The sequence below is a fragment of the Calypte anna genome, chromosome 1, assembly GCF_003957555.1.
Source record: "Calypte anna isolate BGI_N300 chromosome 1, bCalAnn1_v1.p, whole genome shotgun sequence".
NCBI lineage: Eukaryota > Metazoa > Chordata > Aves > Apodiformes > Trochilidae > Calypte > Calypte anna.
Genome location: NC_044244.1, coordinates 31,630,032 through 31,648,894, shown reverse-complemented (window position 1 = coordinate 31,648,894; position 18,863 = coordinate 31,630,032). Strand labels below are relative to the sequence as shown.

The 18,863-nt window shown below is 36.6% G+C and overlaps 1 protein-coding gene across 1 annotated transcript in view; it reads right to left on the bottom strand.

Moving 5' to 3' along the window:
- Positions 1–18,863, bottom strand: part of SLC16A7 (solute carrier family 16 member 7) — an 82,580-nt gene that overhangs the window by 31,956 nt on the left and 31,761 nt on the right. The window contains exon 2 of the mRNA XM_030463340.1: positions 1,352–1,594. Within this exon, the coding sequence (XP_030319200.1) occupies positions 1,352–1,565 (214 nt within the window). The 5' untranslated portion in view covers positions 1,566–1,594. The remainder of the gene's footprint in view (positions 1–1,351; positions 1,595–18,863) is intronic.

Here is an 18,863-nt window from a genome sequence, read left to right as displayed (position 1 = left end):
CAGGTAAAAATGGCCAAAGCTAAACATCCTGTGATTTGCCTCTGTGCTGGTAATAAAACTTGGGTCAACAATGACGTGACAGAAACAGCATAAATTAAATGTTATTCAGAGATTAAAGCAAAAGAATGCACCTGAACTCTATAGAGATTCTGCCCTTAGAAAATTTAGCTCCAATTAAAAAACATGGTGAGAGAGTCCAGACCAAAAGTCACAGCATAGGAAAAGCAGATTTTCAACTCCTGTGCTCTTCCTTTATTGCAGATGGTTCCAGCACTTGTCCAGGGGACTCCACAGTTACACATATGCCCTCCACAGTGAAACTGCTGATGTACCCTTCAGAAGCAGATCTATTGGAGTATACCTGCTTTTTACTCCACTCCTGATTGCACTAGTTCAAGTTAGATCTTCACCTGGTGAATTTTGGCAAATCCCTTGGTTATTGTTGCTGATCCTGTAAAATCCTTTATGATTCTCTCTATATTATAGACAGGCCTCATCTCAAGTACAGAGTACAGTTCTGGGCCTCTCACTTCAATAAGTGTATTGAGTTGCTGGAGTGAGTCCAGAGGAGGGCAACAAAGTTGTGAAGGGACTAAGGGGGAAAGTCTTACAAGGAGAGGCTAAGTCAGATAATGTTGTTTAGCCTGGAGGAGACTCAGGAGGGACATTATCACTCTCTACAACTCCCTGTTGTAGAGAGGTGTTGTAGGTTGTTGTCAGGTTGTGGTCGGGCTCTTCTCCCAGGCAACAAGTGACCGGAGAAGACGGCATGGCCTGAAGCTGCACCAGGTGAGGTTCAGGTTGGATATCAGGAAGCACTTCCTCACAGAAAAGGTGATCAGGAATTGGAATGGACTGCTCAGGGAAGTGGTGGAGTCACCATCCCTGGAGGTGTTTAAGGAAAGGCTGGATGTGGTACTCAGTGCCGTGGTCTAGCCAGTGTGGTAGTGTTAGGTCATAGGCTGGACTTGATGAGCTCAGAGGTCTTTCCCAGCCTAAATAATTCTGTGATTGTGGTGAGTAATTTATGGTTCTCTACTATTATATGAATAAAAATGAGATCAAAATAACTGAACAGCAAGCTTTTGTTGATATTAGCACCATTTGTAAAGATATCTTTTATGGTCTCTGTCTCAGCATTGAAAAAAAAGGAAGAGAATATAAAATGCTTAAAAACAGAAATGATGCACATAAAAGTGCTCTCTGATAAATTATGAAACAAAAAGTAGCCTATATTTCGGCAAATTCTTTAATCCATAATGATAAAGTCAGGTAGTGATTAACTTCAATGTTCTAAGACCATAGGGAAAAAAAATAGCTATGATATATTCAAATTTCACAAATGTCTTACCTCCTGCATACATGACAGCCAACATGATTGATGATATCCAAGCTATCTCACTATAAGATGTGTGGAAGATTTCTTGTATTTCTTTGAAGAATACTGTGATGGCTTTGGGGAATGCATAGGAAAATCCAATGGAGATAAAAGCCCCAAACACCACAACCCACCCCCAGCCTCCATCTGGAGGTGGGTACTCTGGAGCTCCTATTGCTGGTGGCATCTTTGGTCTCTGTCTCTTCTCCAACTAGGCTGAAAAAGAAGAGAAGAAACAATGTTTTAACAGTTTTCTATTTTTCTTTATCAAACCTCACTGTTCAGTCATTATCTTCAGGGATTATAAAGAATCTCCAGATCAGAGACCAGTTTCCAGTTTTCACTGGGCTGCAGAACACACTGTTTTTAGAAGCAAAAACTGTTCTGTAAAAAAACTTCTGGCAAGATTATTTTCAACAGCCTATTCAAAATGAGGCACTGTTACAATTCACAGATTTCTGTCACTGAAGGTATATTTGTGATTACTTATTTACTTGAAAGTAACTTGTCTGCAGGGGTTAATTTAGGTAGCTCTACTACAAACAGTGGGGTTTAGTACAGAAATGAAGCAGAAAAAAAGCCCTGGAAATTAGTCTTAAAAAAAGCAATGGGAAAAAGCTACAGTAAATTATCAGTAAATGCTATTGTGCTTGTGTGTGTGCAAGATTTACCAGTACCTCATCAAAAGCATCAGCAACAAATGCAAGGAATAGTCATTACACAAACTTTTAATATATGTTGTCATTATACAATTTTTTGTCATTGCTGATACCTCTTGCTTACTTCACGAGAACCTCTAAAAAGCAGGATCTAATCAGAGACTTAAAATTCCCTGTGTATCCGTAATATAAATACAAAATACTACAATTCCATATTGTACTCTTACTTTTTAAAGTTTCATCTTCCTATTATTTGATGTTGATATTATTTGCAGGAATTACTGGCCCAAGTTGGAGTTTAATGGAACTATTTTTGTTCTGTTTCCACATGTCAGAAGAAATCAGAAAGTTTTTTGCTAGTAAACTCCCAAATTTTCCTCAGCTGTTCTCCAATGAAGAATTTACCATAATAGATACCACCAGAGTGATATCTTTTAGAAGTTCTGAGAGGTGCAATCAGCACATTTAGGCTGCTCAAGAAATCATAGGTAATCCACATAAAACTCCTTTGTCTTAAAATACAATTCATATGGTTATTAAAATTCTGACATCTAAAAACTTAAGCTTTGTACATTCTGCATAACATTTTTAGAAATCATGTAGTAGCTAAAATCCATTCTGTAATTCTAAGATTTTTCCACTATAAAATCCCTTCTTAAACACAGAGCCGGAGTCCACTGTGTTTTCTTGGTAATCCAGCCTACAGCATACATATGTACATACAGCATGCAGCCTACACATACAGTATAAACTGAAAATTCCTCCTTCATCCTGTTTACTGGGCATTAAGGCAACTTATTCAATTCATCTCTTGCCATTCTGGTACCAAAAGCTGTGGATGCTAACAGTATGTAGGATGCTGTTATACTTGCAATTGCCAGCAAGTCTCTATGTCATTTCTTCCATGCCATTTATGGCATATTCTGATTTCTCACAGCAAACTGCATTAGCAGTGGGAGTGATATGATTACTTTAACAAAAACTAAAAAATATACTTTGTCAGTTTATATTAATCTACTGGGATGCTGTCTGGAGTACTTTCAAGGTAAATGCCATGTAGCACTGCATGCAATCGTGTCACAGAACTAGCAAAGTGTTGCTTTTGAGATTATCTTAACTAGGCTAGCCCTGGGATAGAAGCCCCACTATAAGTCTGATTCTCCATTTTACTGAAGCTGATCACAGGCATCATCATGATTATTGGCAGACCTCCAGGCAGAAGCTGTATCACCCACTAAAACATCTGATTTCTGTGCAAGGCTGTAAAAGCTCAGGTAGTTTGGCTTCTGCATCACATCATAGAGACTTGCTGTTGGCAGCAACAGATATCTATTGCTCTGTGAACAGAGTACATAAATCTTTTTATAGATGTCCAGAAAGAAACTCTGGCACATACTTTTTTTCTGCTTATCTTGGTCTCAGCTTAATATTAGTCTATTGACATTCAGCAGTGAGGAAAACCTCAGCCTCCCACTAGTAGCAGTTGGACAAGCAGAGACAGTTCTAGTTGCTGAGACTTAACTTTGGCAAAGCAGTTAAATTCCAGTTTGGTTTTGCTGAGTCAGGCCCCATAAGAAGGAAGAGTATCAGAGTATCTCAGAAAGCCCATTGTAACTTACAACACACAGAGTGATGATCAATTGCCTTTAAAAGCACAAAATTTCAAACTGTCATGAAAAGCAGAATCAAGCGACAGTAAACAACAAAATTTGCTATCTGTCCCAGAAAGCTGTTCTGCTCATCTGAAAAAACTTTGAGTTATTTCCTAAAAAAAAGGTTAACTATTGTTTTCTTACACTTCAAAGGTTCGAGCATATTTGTTTTCATATTTCATGTTCACATGACAACACTTAAATCTCTATTATAAATTTAGTAATGCCACAACATCAAGGCATTGCTCTCAATAAAAATGGAAAGGGATTATAATTTAATTAAGCTCGCACTCCTTTTTCTAAAAATAATGCTCAACCACTTTGAAAAATCACTGCCACCACATTAGTCAGGTTCCTAAACTGAAGGTTCTTAAGTGTAACTAAGGCATTGGAATACTGGAAAGATCCTGTTATACCCAGTTCTTCAGGTCAGCAGAGCAGGCTATGACAGTTTAGTGCTTTCTTCCCTTCAAAAGCTTCACAGCAAATTAAGAAGGCATTAGGGAGAAGAGCAAAGAGGCATTGGCTGCTCCTGTGCCTCAGCCTAGAGGCAAATGGCTGCAAAGCCCCCTCCATGGCCAGCTTGTGGTGATGCTGCAGGAAAAGTCTCTCTGCTGACTTACACTAGATATCATTGGAACAAAGAAAAGTCTGGATCATTGTATGTCACACCTCCTGTGTAGCCCACAGAACAGAGTTAATAACAGCTTCCCTGATGTTCCTTTATGATTGTGATAGACAATTTTAACTTCAATTAATAAAAGGTGAAAAAACCAAAAAACAACCAAACAAAAACCAAACAAACAACCAACCAAACAAAAACAAAAATATGCAGGCACCAAGAGGAAAAAAAAAATATCAGAAACATTGAACCATTGAACCCAATGTCTCAAATACCCTCTGCGTGCTCAGGAGCTAAAGAAACTCCCCTGTAAAATCTACTCAATATTCTCAAAACTGAACTCCTCTAAAAGCAGTCTAGCACCCATCAATGTAAATACTTGTATTCTAAGCTTAATTGGTAATATTTAGGTAGTATAGGTAGAATATGGAAAAAGTGCAAAATCCTTTAGAAATCAAAACAAAACAGCATTTTGGATGAATGGTGAAGAAAACTGATAAGGTGAGAGGCAGAAGAGGGAAGAATGAAGCAATAAGAAGTTAAATGCCTTTTCAGATCTCTCAGCGTTTATTATAGGCTGTGAGGAGTACAAAGAAATATGGTAGGAAGCATACAGAGGGGCATGTGTGATGATGCTCATGAGAAGGACAGGGTACCAAACCAGAAAATTTTAAAACAAAACACCAAAATGCAGCACTTGAGTAAATAAAGGCTACCACCAGTTTTTTTAGTTGGTCATGTGAATTTAATCATGTGCCTAAAGCTAAAGAGTGAGTGCTGCTCATACCCATGCTTTTATAGGCAAGCAGGGGGTGAGGAATGTTACCTGCCCTCTGCCTGGGCAAGCAGCAAGGGAACAGTGACTGAAGCCTGTCCTGAGTGAAGCCATCAATCTCCCTTCGCTTCGTCAGACACACAGAGGTTGCTCAGGCTTCCCACACCCTGAGTCAGGCCATACAGAAGGATTTTCTCCTAAGCTTTTTCTAGTTCCCCAGTATAAATCCCATTTATGTAAGCAGTGAACAAGAACATGGCTTGCTGTAGTAAGAGCTGCATGTGTCTACTAAGAACAAGAGAGAAACAGGGCAAGAGGACATTTAAAATATCTGATATGCTACATTAAGTATTATATGGGTCTCAGTGCATTTGAACTTCATTGAGCGAATGAGAAATAGTAGCAAAAGAAAGGGAAAAAGAGAGAAGGAGGAAATGAGGAAGGAAGGGAAAGAAAGAAAGAAAAAAACACATGGCAAATAGAATGAGAATGCAGCCAGCAAGCAACAAGGTCAAGCTAAGAGCAAATGTTACAGACAAATAATGTATCTTGCTATCATGCACCACAGACTTCAGTCACTCATGATCAGCCTGTTCAGACTGCTCTTGTACCAATGTTTCATTAATATTCTGCAGTTGCCAGCTGCCAGAATCATTTATCAACACAACAGCTTGTCAAAGACTCTTCTGAAAATGGGCTGTGTTCTCTTGCTTACAGACTCTGATTTTACAGGGAGTTTTAGTTTTGTTTTCTACAACATTAAAATAACTGTTTTCTACTTGCATTTTGTCTGCCTCGTCCTCAATTTGCCCCATCACCACTTGAATCAGCAGCCGTTTGTCACAGGGTGAAAGAGCTGGCACGTGAAAAATCTGTTCCCAGTTGCTGTAGGATAGTAGGAATATTTGGCACTTGTGTAGTGCATTCCAGTTCCACACAGCAAGCCAAAGGCTGCAAAAAGCTTCACAAACTTGAGCAAACTCAGTCTTACAACATCCCCGTGGGGTGATTCAGAAGTATGATCCACTTTTGGACATGGGAAACAAATGCACTAACAGGCTAAATAATCTGACTAAATCTCCCAGATCAGTGGCAGAGCTGGGATGTAGACTTCTGTCCAAGTAAACTGTGAATTACGACTATGATTTAAAAGTACATGTGTGTTTTAGAAGCTCATTAAGAAGCAAATGGAGATTAATTTCACTGCTTAATACAGGAGGAGTATTTGTGTTAGGAGCACAGGTGGGATACAATATTTGCTTTATAGGTTTGAATAGTCTGCTCTATGTTACCCCTAATGAACATTAACCAAACTGCTGCATTTGAAACAAATGATGGTGTGGTGGCACTAGCAAAACAGCGAGCAATATAGGAACTAAACTCTTATAAAAGATCCTTGCTTAAAAGCTGCAAAAAATTTGATTCCCTTATTTTTATTAAGAGCTCTTACATGAGGTCCAAGCAGGTTGGCAATATAGTGGGTAACATCTCATCAAATGGCATTGCCTCACTGACTTCTACAAACTATTGCCACTATCTTGTGAGCAACATTCAGTATTTGAAGGAAATATATCTTGTTAGTTTTGTGAGATGGTTTTGCTCTGACTTGGGATTTTGTTGTGGAGAAAGGAAGGATGCAGAAAGACTGACTGAAGGGATCAAGAGAGCTTGTCCTCTGTTTTTAGCTCTAACTACTCAGCTCTGGAGGCTACACAGTTCCTAATGAGCTCTGGTAGCCACCCCTAAAGAACTGGCTAATCATCTTGAAAGAGAAAAATAGTCCACATTTTGCCTGAATGTCTGCATTCAGAGACTGAGGGGTATGTGATAAATGAGACCCAGGTAAATGAAAGATTCACTCAGAATCTGACTTTACTGCTTTTTTTCCCAATAGGTTCTAACCTGCAGGACAAATAAACTCTGCGTGAGACCAAAACTGCTAAAATGTGCTCAGGCTACCTAGCATTTTACAAAGCTGCTGTTTTTTGCAGTTTCTCCAACAGACTTGAACAAAAGGGCTTTGTTTGTGAATGCTTTCCAGGCTTTTATGTGCCAATAAACTATAGAATATATATTATATTATGTTATGTTGTTATATGTCATGTTATGTTGATTATGCTTTGCAATGCTACGTTATGCTATGTTATATTATATATTTTATTAAATAGTATTTATGGGGCTTTTTTAGGATTTTCTACTTTTGCCAAAAGTCTAAGCAAATCTTAAAGAAAATCAGCAGTCTTAATTTGCAAGCCTATTCTGCTTCAGTCCTTAACAGCACAGTATCCAACAATATGAAACTATACTACTACGGGTAATTTAAAAATAAAACTATAGTTTATTGAGAAAAGACAAACTACTTCTGTTTTTTCCCTTGGAGAGGAGATGAATAAACTAGTTCTAAATATTCCTATCTATGAAACAAACATGGAGTTATTCAACCCATCCATAATTTACAGTTAGAATCAATATTATAGTATACTTGTCATTTCACTGAAGCAGTAACAAGACAAGTGTGTGCTTGAAGACAGTGTGGAAAAGTAATAGCCCTTTGCACATCACACATCCCAAGCAGGCATATTAATATCATTCTTCCATATGCCTGGGAGGTTAGCAGAGGCAGGCTCCGTGGAGGGAAGCAGAAAAGAGGGAAAGGCACATATTGCAAGATAAAAATAAATGAACAATCCCAATAACTTCCTTTCTTCTTAGGGTTGGTTTGGCTTTGCAATGGGCTGATTTTTAGTAACAGCATCAGCTGAGCAGATAATCGGATGGAAAAGCAACAAGAACTGTTTGTTGAGTTAAACAAGGATGACTACAGATGTAATTTACTGATGTCTGTGGGAATAAAGAAAGGCCTAATTCACTTTTACCAAGACAACTGGAATAAAAGCACGTCATGTAATTCCTTCTTCCTGTTTGAAGACTATAAATATGATTATTGAGACAGAAGCGAGCACCGTAAGATATTGCCTTATAAAAAGTAAAAGTGAATAAATTACACTGTGAGAGTGCAATTAAAATCCCATTCACACCAAGACCCTATTTAATCATGGTTTAAACAGAGACTGAGTCCAAAAGCTCTTACTAAGTCACTCAATAAAGTCAGGTTTTTACAGAACTTTAACCCAAGTCTGAAAAAATTATATTGAAACTATATTGGAATAGCTACATCATTCAAATGAGATTTTGAGCACAGATGAGACACTAGTATGGTAACAATTTGTCAAAACTAATATTAATGCAGCATTCATAATTGATTGACTTTTGTTGGGGGGGGGAGTTGTTGGTGTCTTTTTGTGGTTATTTTATTTGGTTTTGTGTTTTATTGTTGTTGTTTGTTTGTTTTTGATTGTTTTGGTTTTTTTCTTAATCTCATATGTTGTGCTGCCACATTTTCCAGGGAAGCCATAATCTGTATTCACAATCACAGTCATGGCTTGAACTTCCATTCATCATGTCTTCTGTTATTACCTTTTTTCATTGCCTTGAAGGAAACCTAAATGACCGGCTTACTCTTGATGACTAAATGCCTAGATTACTGAAGTTAAGTGAAATGAATTCCAACCAAAGTTATTTCAATTCTGTTTTAATTACTTCAAAAAAAGCAGTCAACAGAATATCTAGCCTGAAGAGGTTGGCACTATGTCCAGGTTGCAGTTCACTGAAATGAAATGCTGATGAATAAATTGAAAACGCCACTGATCCAGCATGAAGAATTAATCAATTTTAACAATAAGTTGATTGAGGTTGATGAAAAGTTCTGCATACACAGAAAAAAATAAACCATCAAACTAATCAACCTTTCAAAAAACCCAAACCAAAAGCTTTGTTGTGCCATTACAGAAGTAGTTGTAATAAGCTCTGTTAACCACATCATTTATAGCTCTAAGTGTTGGCTCCCTTCACTGCAAGAATATTGATCCACTTATTAATTAATTTCTAATCACAATACCAAACTTTAAATTCTAGTACTACTTGCTCATGGTAAAGCCAGCAGCTTTACAACCTGCTCTATAAGCTAATAATTTTAACCCTGTATACACCAATTTTGAACAAATTTTGTCAATAAAAGTCCTTCTAGCACATCAGCACACACATATATTCTTCAAAATTCACATAGAGTTAATGTTGCAAAAAAGAACACCTAGCATAAAGGAAGCCATGTAAAATTGGAGCTGCATGCTTGATACATATTTTTAAGAGTTCCAGTGTTTGGAAGACGGAGAGTTATAATTTTCACTTATTTGTAATATTTCATAAATGGGAGAACCAAAGTTTCAAGTCAGTGCTAATGGAGTTGTCTGCACAGCTGCTGTGTATTGCTTGGAAATAAATAGCATAATATTTTCAAAACAGCAGATTTTCCATTATCATTAATAATAGATATTCATTTTAGTATCATTCTGTCATTACCAAGCTGCAGAAGAAAATATCAGTGCTGGGAAAAGTAGTCTATTCTTAGTCTGTACTATTAGTTAAGGTTTCCAAAATCAAAATTCATATATTTTTACATAAACATACAATTTGGAACTGGCAATATTTAATTCATTTATTGCTGAGCATAATATCCACATCCATCTATCAGCTTAATATTTGATGTTATGAAGATGCAATGGATTCCAATTCAAATTCTGCTGACATTAATTTCTGTAAACTGTATCAAAGTTGCTCCGTGCTCTTGGAATTAGAATCTATCGCCTGCTGTCTTCTCTACTTCATTTTTATGGTATGGTGTGATCTCTGCATGTCCCACCACTTGCCAGAACCCTGCCAGAATCATCTCACATATACTGGGGAAATATTTATCCTCCATGCTTGTGCAGCACATGACTCCCCTGGGTGGAAATAGTTACTAAAGCTTAAGCCTCAGTGACAACTACTTAGATTATGTAATAGGAAGTAAACTGATCTGGATTCTGTTCCTAAGAGCATATGACTGAAAAGACATACCAGACCAAGGCTGAAAAATAATTCCAGGCTGCAAAAGCTTCTACAGGGTTCATATTTCATTTATTCCTGCCAGTTTGGAAATTGTTGCTACTTTAATAAATATTTTCTATCTTATTAAAATGGAAAACGTTAAGAGCGCTTCTGATGACACAGAGACTTTTAGAAGTGTGAACTGAGAAATCTGATGAATTATGAAATATCTGTTAGAAAAGTTACAGTTAAACTTATTTAATTTAGAGAAAATCACATAAGGCAAAAAGGGAATGGGCAGAAAACTTGCAATGAGGAAAACAGCTTTTAAAATAAATTTCTTGGAACTATTATATCCTGGAAAAGCAAGAATAGTTACTACAATTGTAGGTGTCCAGTCTAAAAAACTCCTTAGGATTTAGGTCATTATTTAGTTAATGTAGATTTTAAAATCTGTGTGAGAGCAGAGAAAACCATTTATTTGTATGAAATAAAATTTAAAACATATACATTATTCAAACTGAAAAATCCATTTGATACAGCTGTTCCAGGAAAGTCTTGATGTGTGAGTTCTTTCTGCCAATGAAAGTCATAATGTGAGCCAATGATTCCAAGCTTAATATTGTCAAAAAATAAATTAATCCAGAGGTCCTTCCAGAATTCTTAAAACATAGTAGATCAGAAGACAGACAGATGGGGATACAAAAGAGATGTGAATAAAGAAAGAAAGACAGAGACAGAAAGATGGAGGAAGAGAGGAAGAGAGGAAGAGAGGAAGAGAGGGAGGGAGGGAGGGAGGGAGGGAGGGAGGGAGGGAGGAAGGAAGGAAGGAAGGAAGGAAGGAAGGAAGGAAGGAAGGAAGGAAGGAAGGAAGGAAGGAAGGAAGGAAGGAAGGAAGGAAGGAAGGAAGGAAGGAAGGAAGGAAGGAAGGAAGGAAGGAAGGAAGGAAGGAAGGAAGGAAGGAAGGAAGGAAGGAAGGAAGGAAGGAAGGAAGGAAGGAAGGAAGGAAGGAAGGAAGGAAGGAAGGAAAAGAAAGGAAGGAAAAGAAAGGAAGGAAAAGAAAGGAAGGAAAAGAAAGGAAGGAAAAGAAAGAAAGAAAGAAAGAAAGAAAGAAAGAAAGAAAGAAAGAAAGAAAGAAAGAAAGAAAGAAAGAAAGAAAGAAAGAAAGAAAGAAAGAAAGAAAGAAAGAAAGAAAGAAAAGCAAGCAAGAAAGAAAAAGAATGAACCTAAACTTCATCCACCTTATCAAAATTTAGCAAAAAGGAAAACTTTTTATATATGTTTTAAAAATGTTTTTAGAACTGAATCAATTCATAAATTTAAGTGAAAGAATTCTAAAAATGCTAACATTTTTTTCACAGACAACTCAGTTTTCTCAAGCCAGAGACATTAATCATCATTTTATAAAACCCATGACCAGAGATACCCATGGCTCTGAAAAAGCAAAATATGCCAGCAGGGTATGTTCCTCACTCCAAATGACTCTGATTCCAGGCAGATGGATAGTCATGCAGATATGCTAGCACAGTGCTCATGTTTGGGGCCATGCATGGTCCGTCCTTCAAGATTCACTTCTTAAGCCCAGAAATAAGATTTTATAGATTTTAACTTGAGGACTGTTCAGCACAAGGGAGCATTTCTAACCACATAGTGTTAGACAACAGGTCCATCCCACTCAACTTGCAGTCTTATGCTAAGAATTTATGCTGGTAAAAGATTGTAAAAGACGCTCTATTCTTATTTGATGGCCTGTAACTTTGAGCAGACAGCTAAATAAATGGGGAGATAAATGTTTACATGGGACAGTGTAGCACTACTACACTGATACGCATGCTATCCCTTCATGGCTAAAATTGGCTAGTAGGAGAAAAATAGCTACGTTAGCTCAGTATCACATCAAGGCAACTTAGCTCTACTCAGGTATCATGGCACTGAGATACATAAAATAAGTACATGCATGATGATTATTTGTCTAGTCTGCAACATGATGATAAAAAATTCATTTGAAGTAAGTACCAAAACTAATATAATTTAGGCAACAGCAATGTTTTAGCATAAACAAATACAGGGAAGGAAGAAGTTATGATTCTATTTGATTTCCATGGGAAGGAAGAGGATGTTTAATTACAAACTTACTATGTACTTTGTCCAAGTGTTAATGAGGTGATCTACTGATATATATACAAAACAACTTTGAAGACCAGGATGGTTTGATCAAATTCTGATGTGTACTCCTCCACCCATTGTGAGAAATTGGACATGGGGAGATCAAAAAACCTCTCTTGTCTGTTATGGACAGTACTTTTTCCTAACACAGTACACAACATACAAAGAGTACTCCAACCGCTGTACCTCTCAGAGAGCAGTTCTACAGTGCTACAGCTAAAACAATCTTCAACTAATTAGCAACTAGCTCTAGAATTCATCAAGAGTATAATAAAAATCACATTGTTCTAATGTGCACCTTTTGCATCTTTTTTTATTCTGCCATTTACTAAATCCTCATTAATCATCTAACACATATGTGTCAAGCCTCTGGTTCTGCTCTGGCACAGGGGCACTGAAAAGTAAGAGATGACTGTTCATTGAAGGACACAAGAGAAGTGCTTTATAAGACTGAAACCACTGCCATCAGACATATCTGAAGAATCTAGAAAGCCATTTTTTCCCCTTATTTTTGATACATTCTATATATTAGTTTACCATCATAGATATTCCATTTAAGCCCAGCACTGTACAGTTATCATGTATATTTTCACCTCCTCAGCTTGCAGTGGCGACCATGAACCTTCTGGAGCATACACCTTTTGATCAGAACTTATCAACTATTTTACCTTTCAAACGAACTTACCAACTATTTTACCTTTCAAACACTACAAGAGGAACTCCTTTTCTAAGCACAAGTGGGAGATCCAAATAGGCCACTCTCAGGGCTGCAGACCCAAGCAGTAGACCTGAAAACTGAAGTCCCGAAGTCCTGATAATTATGTGGGTAGGAGCTTCCTATTGCAATAGTTCTTGTTTTGCTGGTAATTTACTCATTTTTGACAGAGAATACGGGATAGCATTGTGTCATTACTCAAAAGCAACCTGAAAAATAAGCAAGGAGATGCACTTTTCTTGATACATGCTGAACTCTTAGCTGTAAAACTTCTCCCATGTACCAAAGTGCTTTGCTCTACATATCCCTTCTTCACCAAAACCACACCAAAATAAACAGGCTCACAAGCATTAGCTTTCACATGTCTGTTTCATCACCAGAACAGCTTTACACTTCAGATCATCCTCTTGTGACAAGAGATAACATAGCATAAAACTCATTATTCTCATTATTGAGAATCTTGATCAAAATAATTCAGATCTTCAAAATTTCACTATCAGCTACAGTAGAAACAGCCATACAATTTACTTAAATATATAGCAAATGAGACAAGAAATATAAAGACCTCTGTGGTATTTTCATGCTTCCAATTAGCAAAAGGGCACAGTAAAAATATTCACAGAAAATACTAGTAAATCAAATTTACCTGGAAGCTTAATAAATCAAGAGCAAGGGTTATCGAGTGTAAGGCAATGAGAGCATCAGCCTAAGCAATAACTCTCTTTTCCCTTTCAGGACAGAAGTTTAATCAGTTCAGAGGTAAAAAGTGAGTCATGGTTTTCCTTGTGGAAAGCAGATATATTCACACATTTGGTTGTTATCATATACTTTCTTCTGAAGGCCACCTTACACATAAAATGAAGAATTTAGACAGACTTTCAAGATGTAAAACTGTTGGTAATGTGTAAAAACATTTCCAGCACATTCAGTTTAGCTATTCGTTTTATCTTGACAACAAGGCAAGGAAGTGGCAGTGAGGTTTTGTAGATCCCAAGGTTTTTCCTTGAGGAAGGAATACAATGCTGAGATTCACATCCTGAGAGCACTATAGTCCACAGAAGATTAGTCTTTCAGTTTTCAAGGCAATAATACCTTTCTTTGTGTACAAAACACCTGACTCTGGAGTTATTTGTTTTTCTAAAAGCCTTAAAGACTTCTCTTTTACTAATTTCTAATGACATTTTAAACTGTTATCTATGCATAAGTCTGCATTGACTATACATAGATTGCCCATACATAAAGACTTCTATTTTCCCATACAGACCATATGACTGCAAGGGGGCTGAGGTGGATTTAAGCTATAAATCCTTATTTCTAATTGTCATTTAGATAGATTCTTTCTCAGTCAATAGCTGTAGATGAAACAACAGCCACTTTCTTGTTTCTCTTTACAGATTCTTCTCCAAACACACTTTTCAATATTTCACTTATCTCAAAAAATGACTGGATGTACTGCCAGGTGTTCCCAAGGGGAGGCTGTACTTGTTTTAATCTGTTATTTTCTCTTGAACCTTAATACTATTATTCCCTATTTTGCATTTTTTATATTAAACAAGGAATTTGGGGTTTGTTTTTCTGTTTGTTTTTTTTTCTTTGTGAATTATATAGGGTAAGACTCATCTCTTCAGTCAAAAAATGTTTATACTAAGAGACAAAGGCTGGGTTAAATTGTACTCTCTCCTGACCAAGTCCAAATAAATCTCTATGTGTTTCACGTGCAGAATGTGCATGGATTGTTTCTTTGTCTTCCCCCCAGCATAATTTACTGGTGCAAAAAATAAGTCTGCACAATGTCACATAAATTTATTGCACTGTTTACTTGGTAAAAGAAGCATTTTATGGAAAAACATGCCAGAGCTGTGTGCTTTTGCCTGTGCATCTCAGAAAATGGTACAATATATGTTGGTGTAGTACCTATTAAACGAAATTTGAAGGCACAGAATTTTTCACTTGCTCTTTGTGTGGAAACCTGTGATTGATCCCTGCAGAATAAAGCAGAATTTTAAAAGATTAACCTTGATTTTTTTAAGCCTTAGTTTCCCAATATGATGGGGAAGTGAAAAAGGACAGTGACAGAATGCACCTGTTCAGAGTTCCAGAGAAAATATCAGAGTGCAAAAGGATGAGGAAATTAGTGTTGTCTTCATCTCCAAAATGTAAGTAAAGAAATGACTCATCTTCATTGCAGAACAAAGTAGGACTTGGCAAAGGAGTACATGAGATGTCATCTAGCTCTGGCTATTTATCAGCTTTTCAATTGGCTGTGCATTAGATCTAAACATGCCTCATAGTGTTATCTATAATGTCATGCATGCATTTGCAGTCCATGCACATTACAAAATAGCTCTTATTATTACCAATGATAGCTCTGCATAATTGAAATGGTAAATTAACAAAAAAAATACTGTTTAATTTTCTATCAATCACAGGAAAGTCTCAATTTTTCTATTATCATCCATAAATAGGCCTATTGCAGGATTTTTTCATATGCTAGTTCATAGAAATTTTTACAACTGTTCAAATGAAAACAAAGATTGCAAAGATTATGTACAAATTCTGTACTTAAATTAATAATAATTTCAAAATCTCCCTCAAACTTTATTTTTGATCTGAAAATTCTAAGCTGGAAAGAACAGGTACTGTAATACTTGGATTGTTCTCAGGTATAAAATGAATAGATTGAAGCTCTGCACTCAGAATACTTGTCTGGTTGTACTGGATTTGTACTATTAGGGCAGCCAAACACAGAGATACAATATAGTTATGAAGAAGAGAATTTGACCAGAAACTACAACCAGAGGCACTGTAACAAAACAAAACAAACAAAACAGCACTCCTGTCATATAAAGTTACATGCCTTCTATGATCCAGAAAATAAATATAAAACAAAGCACTCAATTCCTTTGAGGCTTGAGGATAAAATTACATGAAAACAAAGCAAGGTTTTAGCAGAATCAACAATAAGCCTGAGTGATTATTCATTACTTAATGCATAGCATATGTATTTCAGACCAGTGGCTGCTCACCTAATATGAATTGTGCTTTTCTGTATACTCCTTTTTACCCTGATCAAGAAAAAAAGTCTGGTATCTGTCTGCATATTTCATTGCTATGGGTTCCTCATAAGTAAGTACTGTGAAAGGCTACTCTGACCATTATCTGAGCCTCCAGTACCCATGTTCACCCTTTGCACTTGCTGGGGCTGGTCCAGGTTTGGGGTTTAGAGATAGAATCATAGAATCATAGAATTGGCTGGGTTGGAAGGGACCTCAGAGATCATCGAGTCCAACCCTTTTACCACCATTGCGGTTGCTAGACTGTGGCACCCTCTTCAAAGCTTTTGTACACTTTCTGAATTTCACTGTATTTTGTTTTTTCCATAAGGACACCTCCAAGGTTCAAGAAAAAAATACTGTAACACAGTTACATGAGAATCATTTCTCAAGAAATATATAATAAAAGCATCATTATTTAAAAGTTGACAGAGTTTGAAAGAAAAGCTTTATGAACAATTTCTTTCTCTGAAAACCTAAGAAAGCAAAATTGAGCAATATTGGTTTTGAATAGTGATGATATAATGCCAAAAAATAATTAAAAATTGTGAAAATTACTTAGAAATAGTAGTGGTTGATGAGCTAGACAATAAGCCTGCACTTGTGCCTCCTCCATAATTCCATAAGGAAAAAATAACTTGCAGTTACATATTATGCATACACTTCATATCTAAAAGGCTTTATGAAGAAGATATGCATAGCTACATCTTACTGTAAGAAAATTTCTTTTGCCTGTTAACTGAGTAAAGCACTGGTTTATTTGCTCTAATGTATCATACATCCTTGCTCTGATGTGGAATAGTGTAATATGACTCTACCATGTGCTGCCAAGTACCTACAAAATCATTGCTAATTGCCAGTAAAGCACTTGAAATAAAATGCTTACTTAAGCAAAGCAAAGATGACTCTAGGGCATATTTGCATCATGGGACAGACATAAAATGGCTACTGTACAATCTGGCTTGGAGTCTTTATCCTTATGAGTTACAAAGAAAGATATATTTTATCAAGAAACAGCTATCCAAAATAGTATTATTATATGCATTCCAGGGTATTATACTTCTGAGAGGAATATGACTTACAGATATATTTAAATATAATAACCAGTTATAGATTTCTGTTTCTTCAGGATGTGAATGCTGAGTAGCTGAATGTGAAAAAAACATAGCCTTTCTGACATATGATGTTTATTTTACAAATAGGTTGATGCATTAAAACAGAAAACAAAAGCAGAGAGATGCATTAAGTCTTTCAAGGTGTACATAAGCTCTTTCATCTTGGAACATGTTTCCACGCCACTATGAGTTGATTGGTACCTGTCACGTTGATTGACACATTTAATTCCTCCTTGTTTGCAATTTCTTTTTTTTCAGTCGGTTCTACTGCATCTTTTTCTTTCACCTCAATGATTACTTTGTTCAGGATTTATATTTATCCTATGTATGCACAAATAATATTAAGCATACACCTGATTATTTTAACTCCATTCCTGACATGGACGAACAGACTTCTAGTTAAGGCAGTGACTTAGGTTTCAGACCACAAAGACCCATAATTTCTCATTCTGCATAACACCTTTTTTTTTTTTTTTTTTCAAATTTTAGGCAAGCCTTTTCTGTCACAGCTCAACAAAGAGTTGAGGAACATGTATACATCAATTTTTATTTGAAATTAAAACATTCAGGGTGCAGAGCTTTGAAAGCTTCTCATTGTTCAAAGATATTTAATGTCTCCCTGGTGGAAGGACACTCACTTCAGGAAAATCTGAAGTTTACATGCCAACCTCCAAAGCAGCAATTTCTCCAGCTCAGGCTGAATTCCGTTAGTACCTTCATTTTCAGCAACTAAAAAAATATCACATTATTGCTTCTAAACCAAAACAATTGTATCCAGATAGAGTGTCAATGTCCTCCTGAATAGTCACAAAACTCAAGTACTCCCATGAAATGGAAAAGATGTTGAGTTTTCTTAAGCAGAAAACAAACTTGAATGTTAAGTAATATTCTGATCATTAGGCAAGTCCTAAAAAATGAAGAGTCAGTCATCTAACACCAGCAACAGTGTAACACCCCATTGACCAGGTAACTTCTAAAATGTAGAACAGTCCATTTGATAGATCTATCAAATGACCTCCTGCAGCCTACTTAAGAGATACCAATGGGAGTAGGTTATCCAGCACAATCAAGGCTGGGGCATTTCTGCACTTGCTATGTAACTCCAAACTCACTCTAAATCAATTAGGAGAAGACATTTAAGGGCTTTCACTGGTCATGCAGCAGTTCTTTGAAGGCTTGATCACTGAAGTTCATATATAAGCTTATATTTATTATCATGTATGCATGAAGCTTATGTATCAACCATACATATGAAGCTTATATTCCTTTCTGTATCAAACTTTAATGCAGCAAATTGAAGGATGATGAGAACTGGCCAAATACAAACCTCTGATGCAAATAGCAATCAGACCATTTTCTCCAGCCATGAGATGCTCTCAACCTAAGTGTCTATATATGACCAGTTTTATTATCTTTATTTTGTCCACTAAGGGAGTTCAGTGATGAGTGGGACTGTTGCAGAATATATTGTTTATTGCCCTCTTCATTCCCCTCGCAGTATTCAGCATGAAAATTTGGATGCTTCTCAGTGGTAAGGCCTTTAACGCTGCATCATTGTTTCCTTTTAAAACTACCTTTTGCATAACTCAATGTCAAAACCTATTTAATCTATCTGCATTTTTAAATTGTCTACTGTTGTTGCAATGTCCCCACAATGGTGTGCAAAGATTAAAAAAAACAACAGATTTTTTAACCTGCAGGTAGGAACTGGAATCTACATGTTCGGAGTGCTGCGATACCATCAAGTTTCTCTGGAACAGTCTAGAGAGACAGAAAAAAATTTTGTCTCTGCACAAAACTTT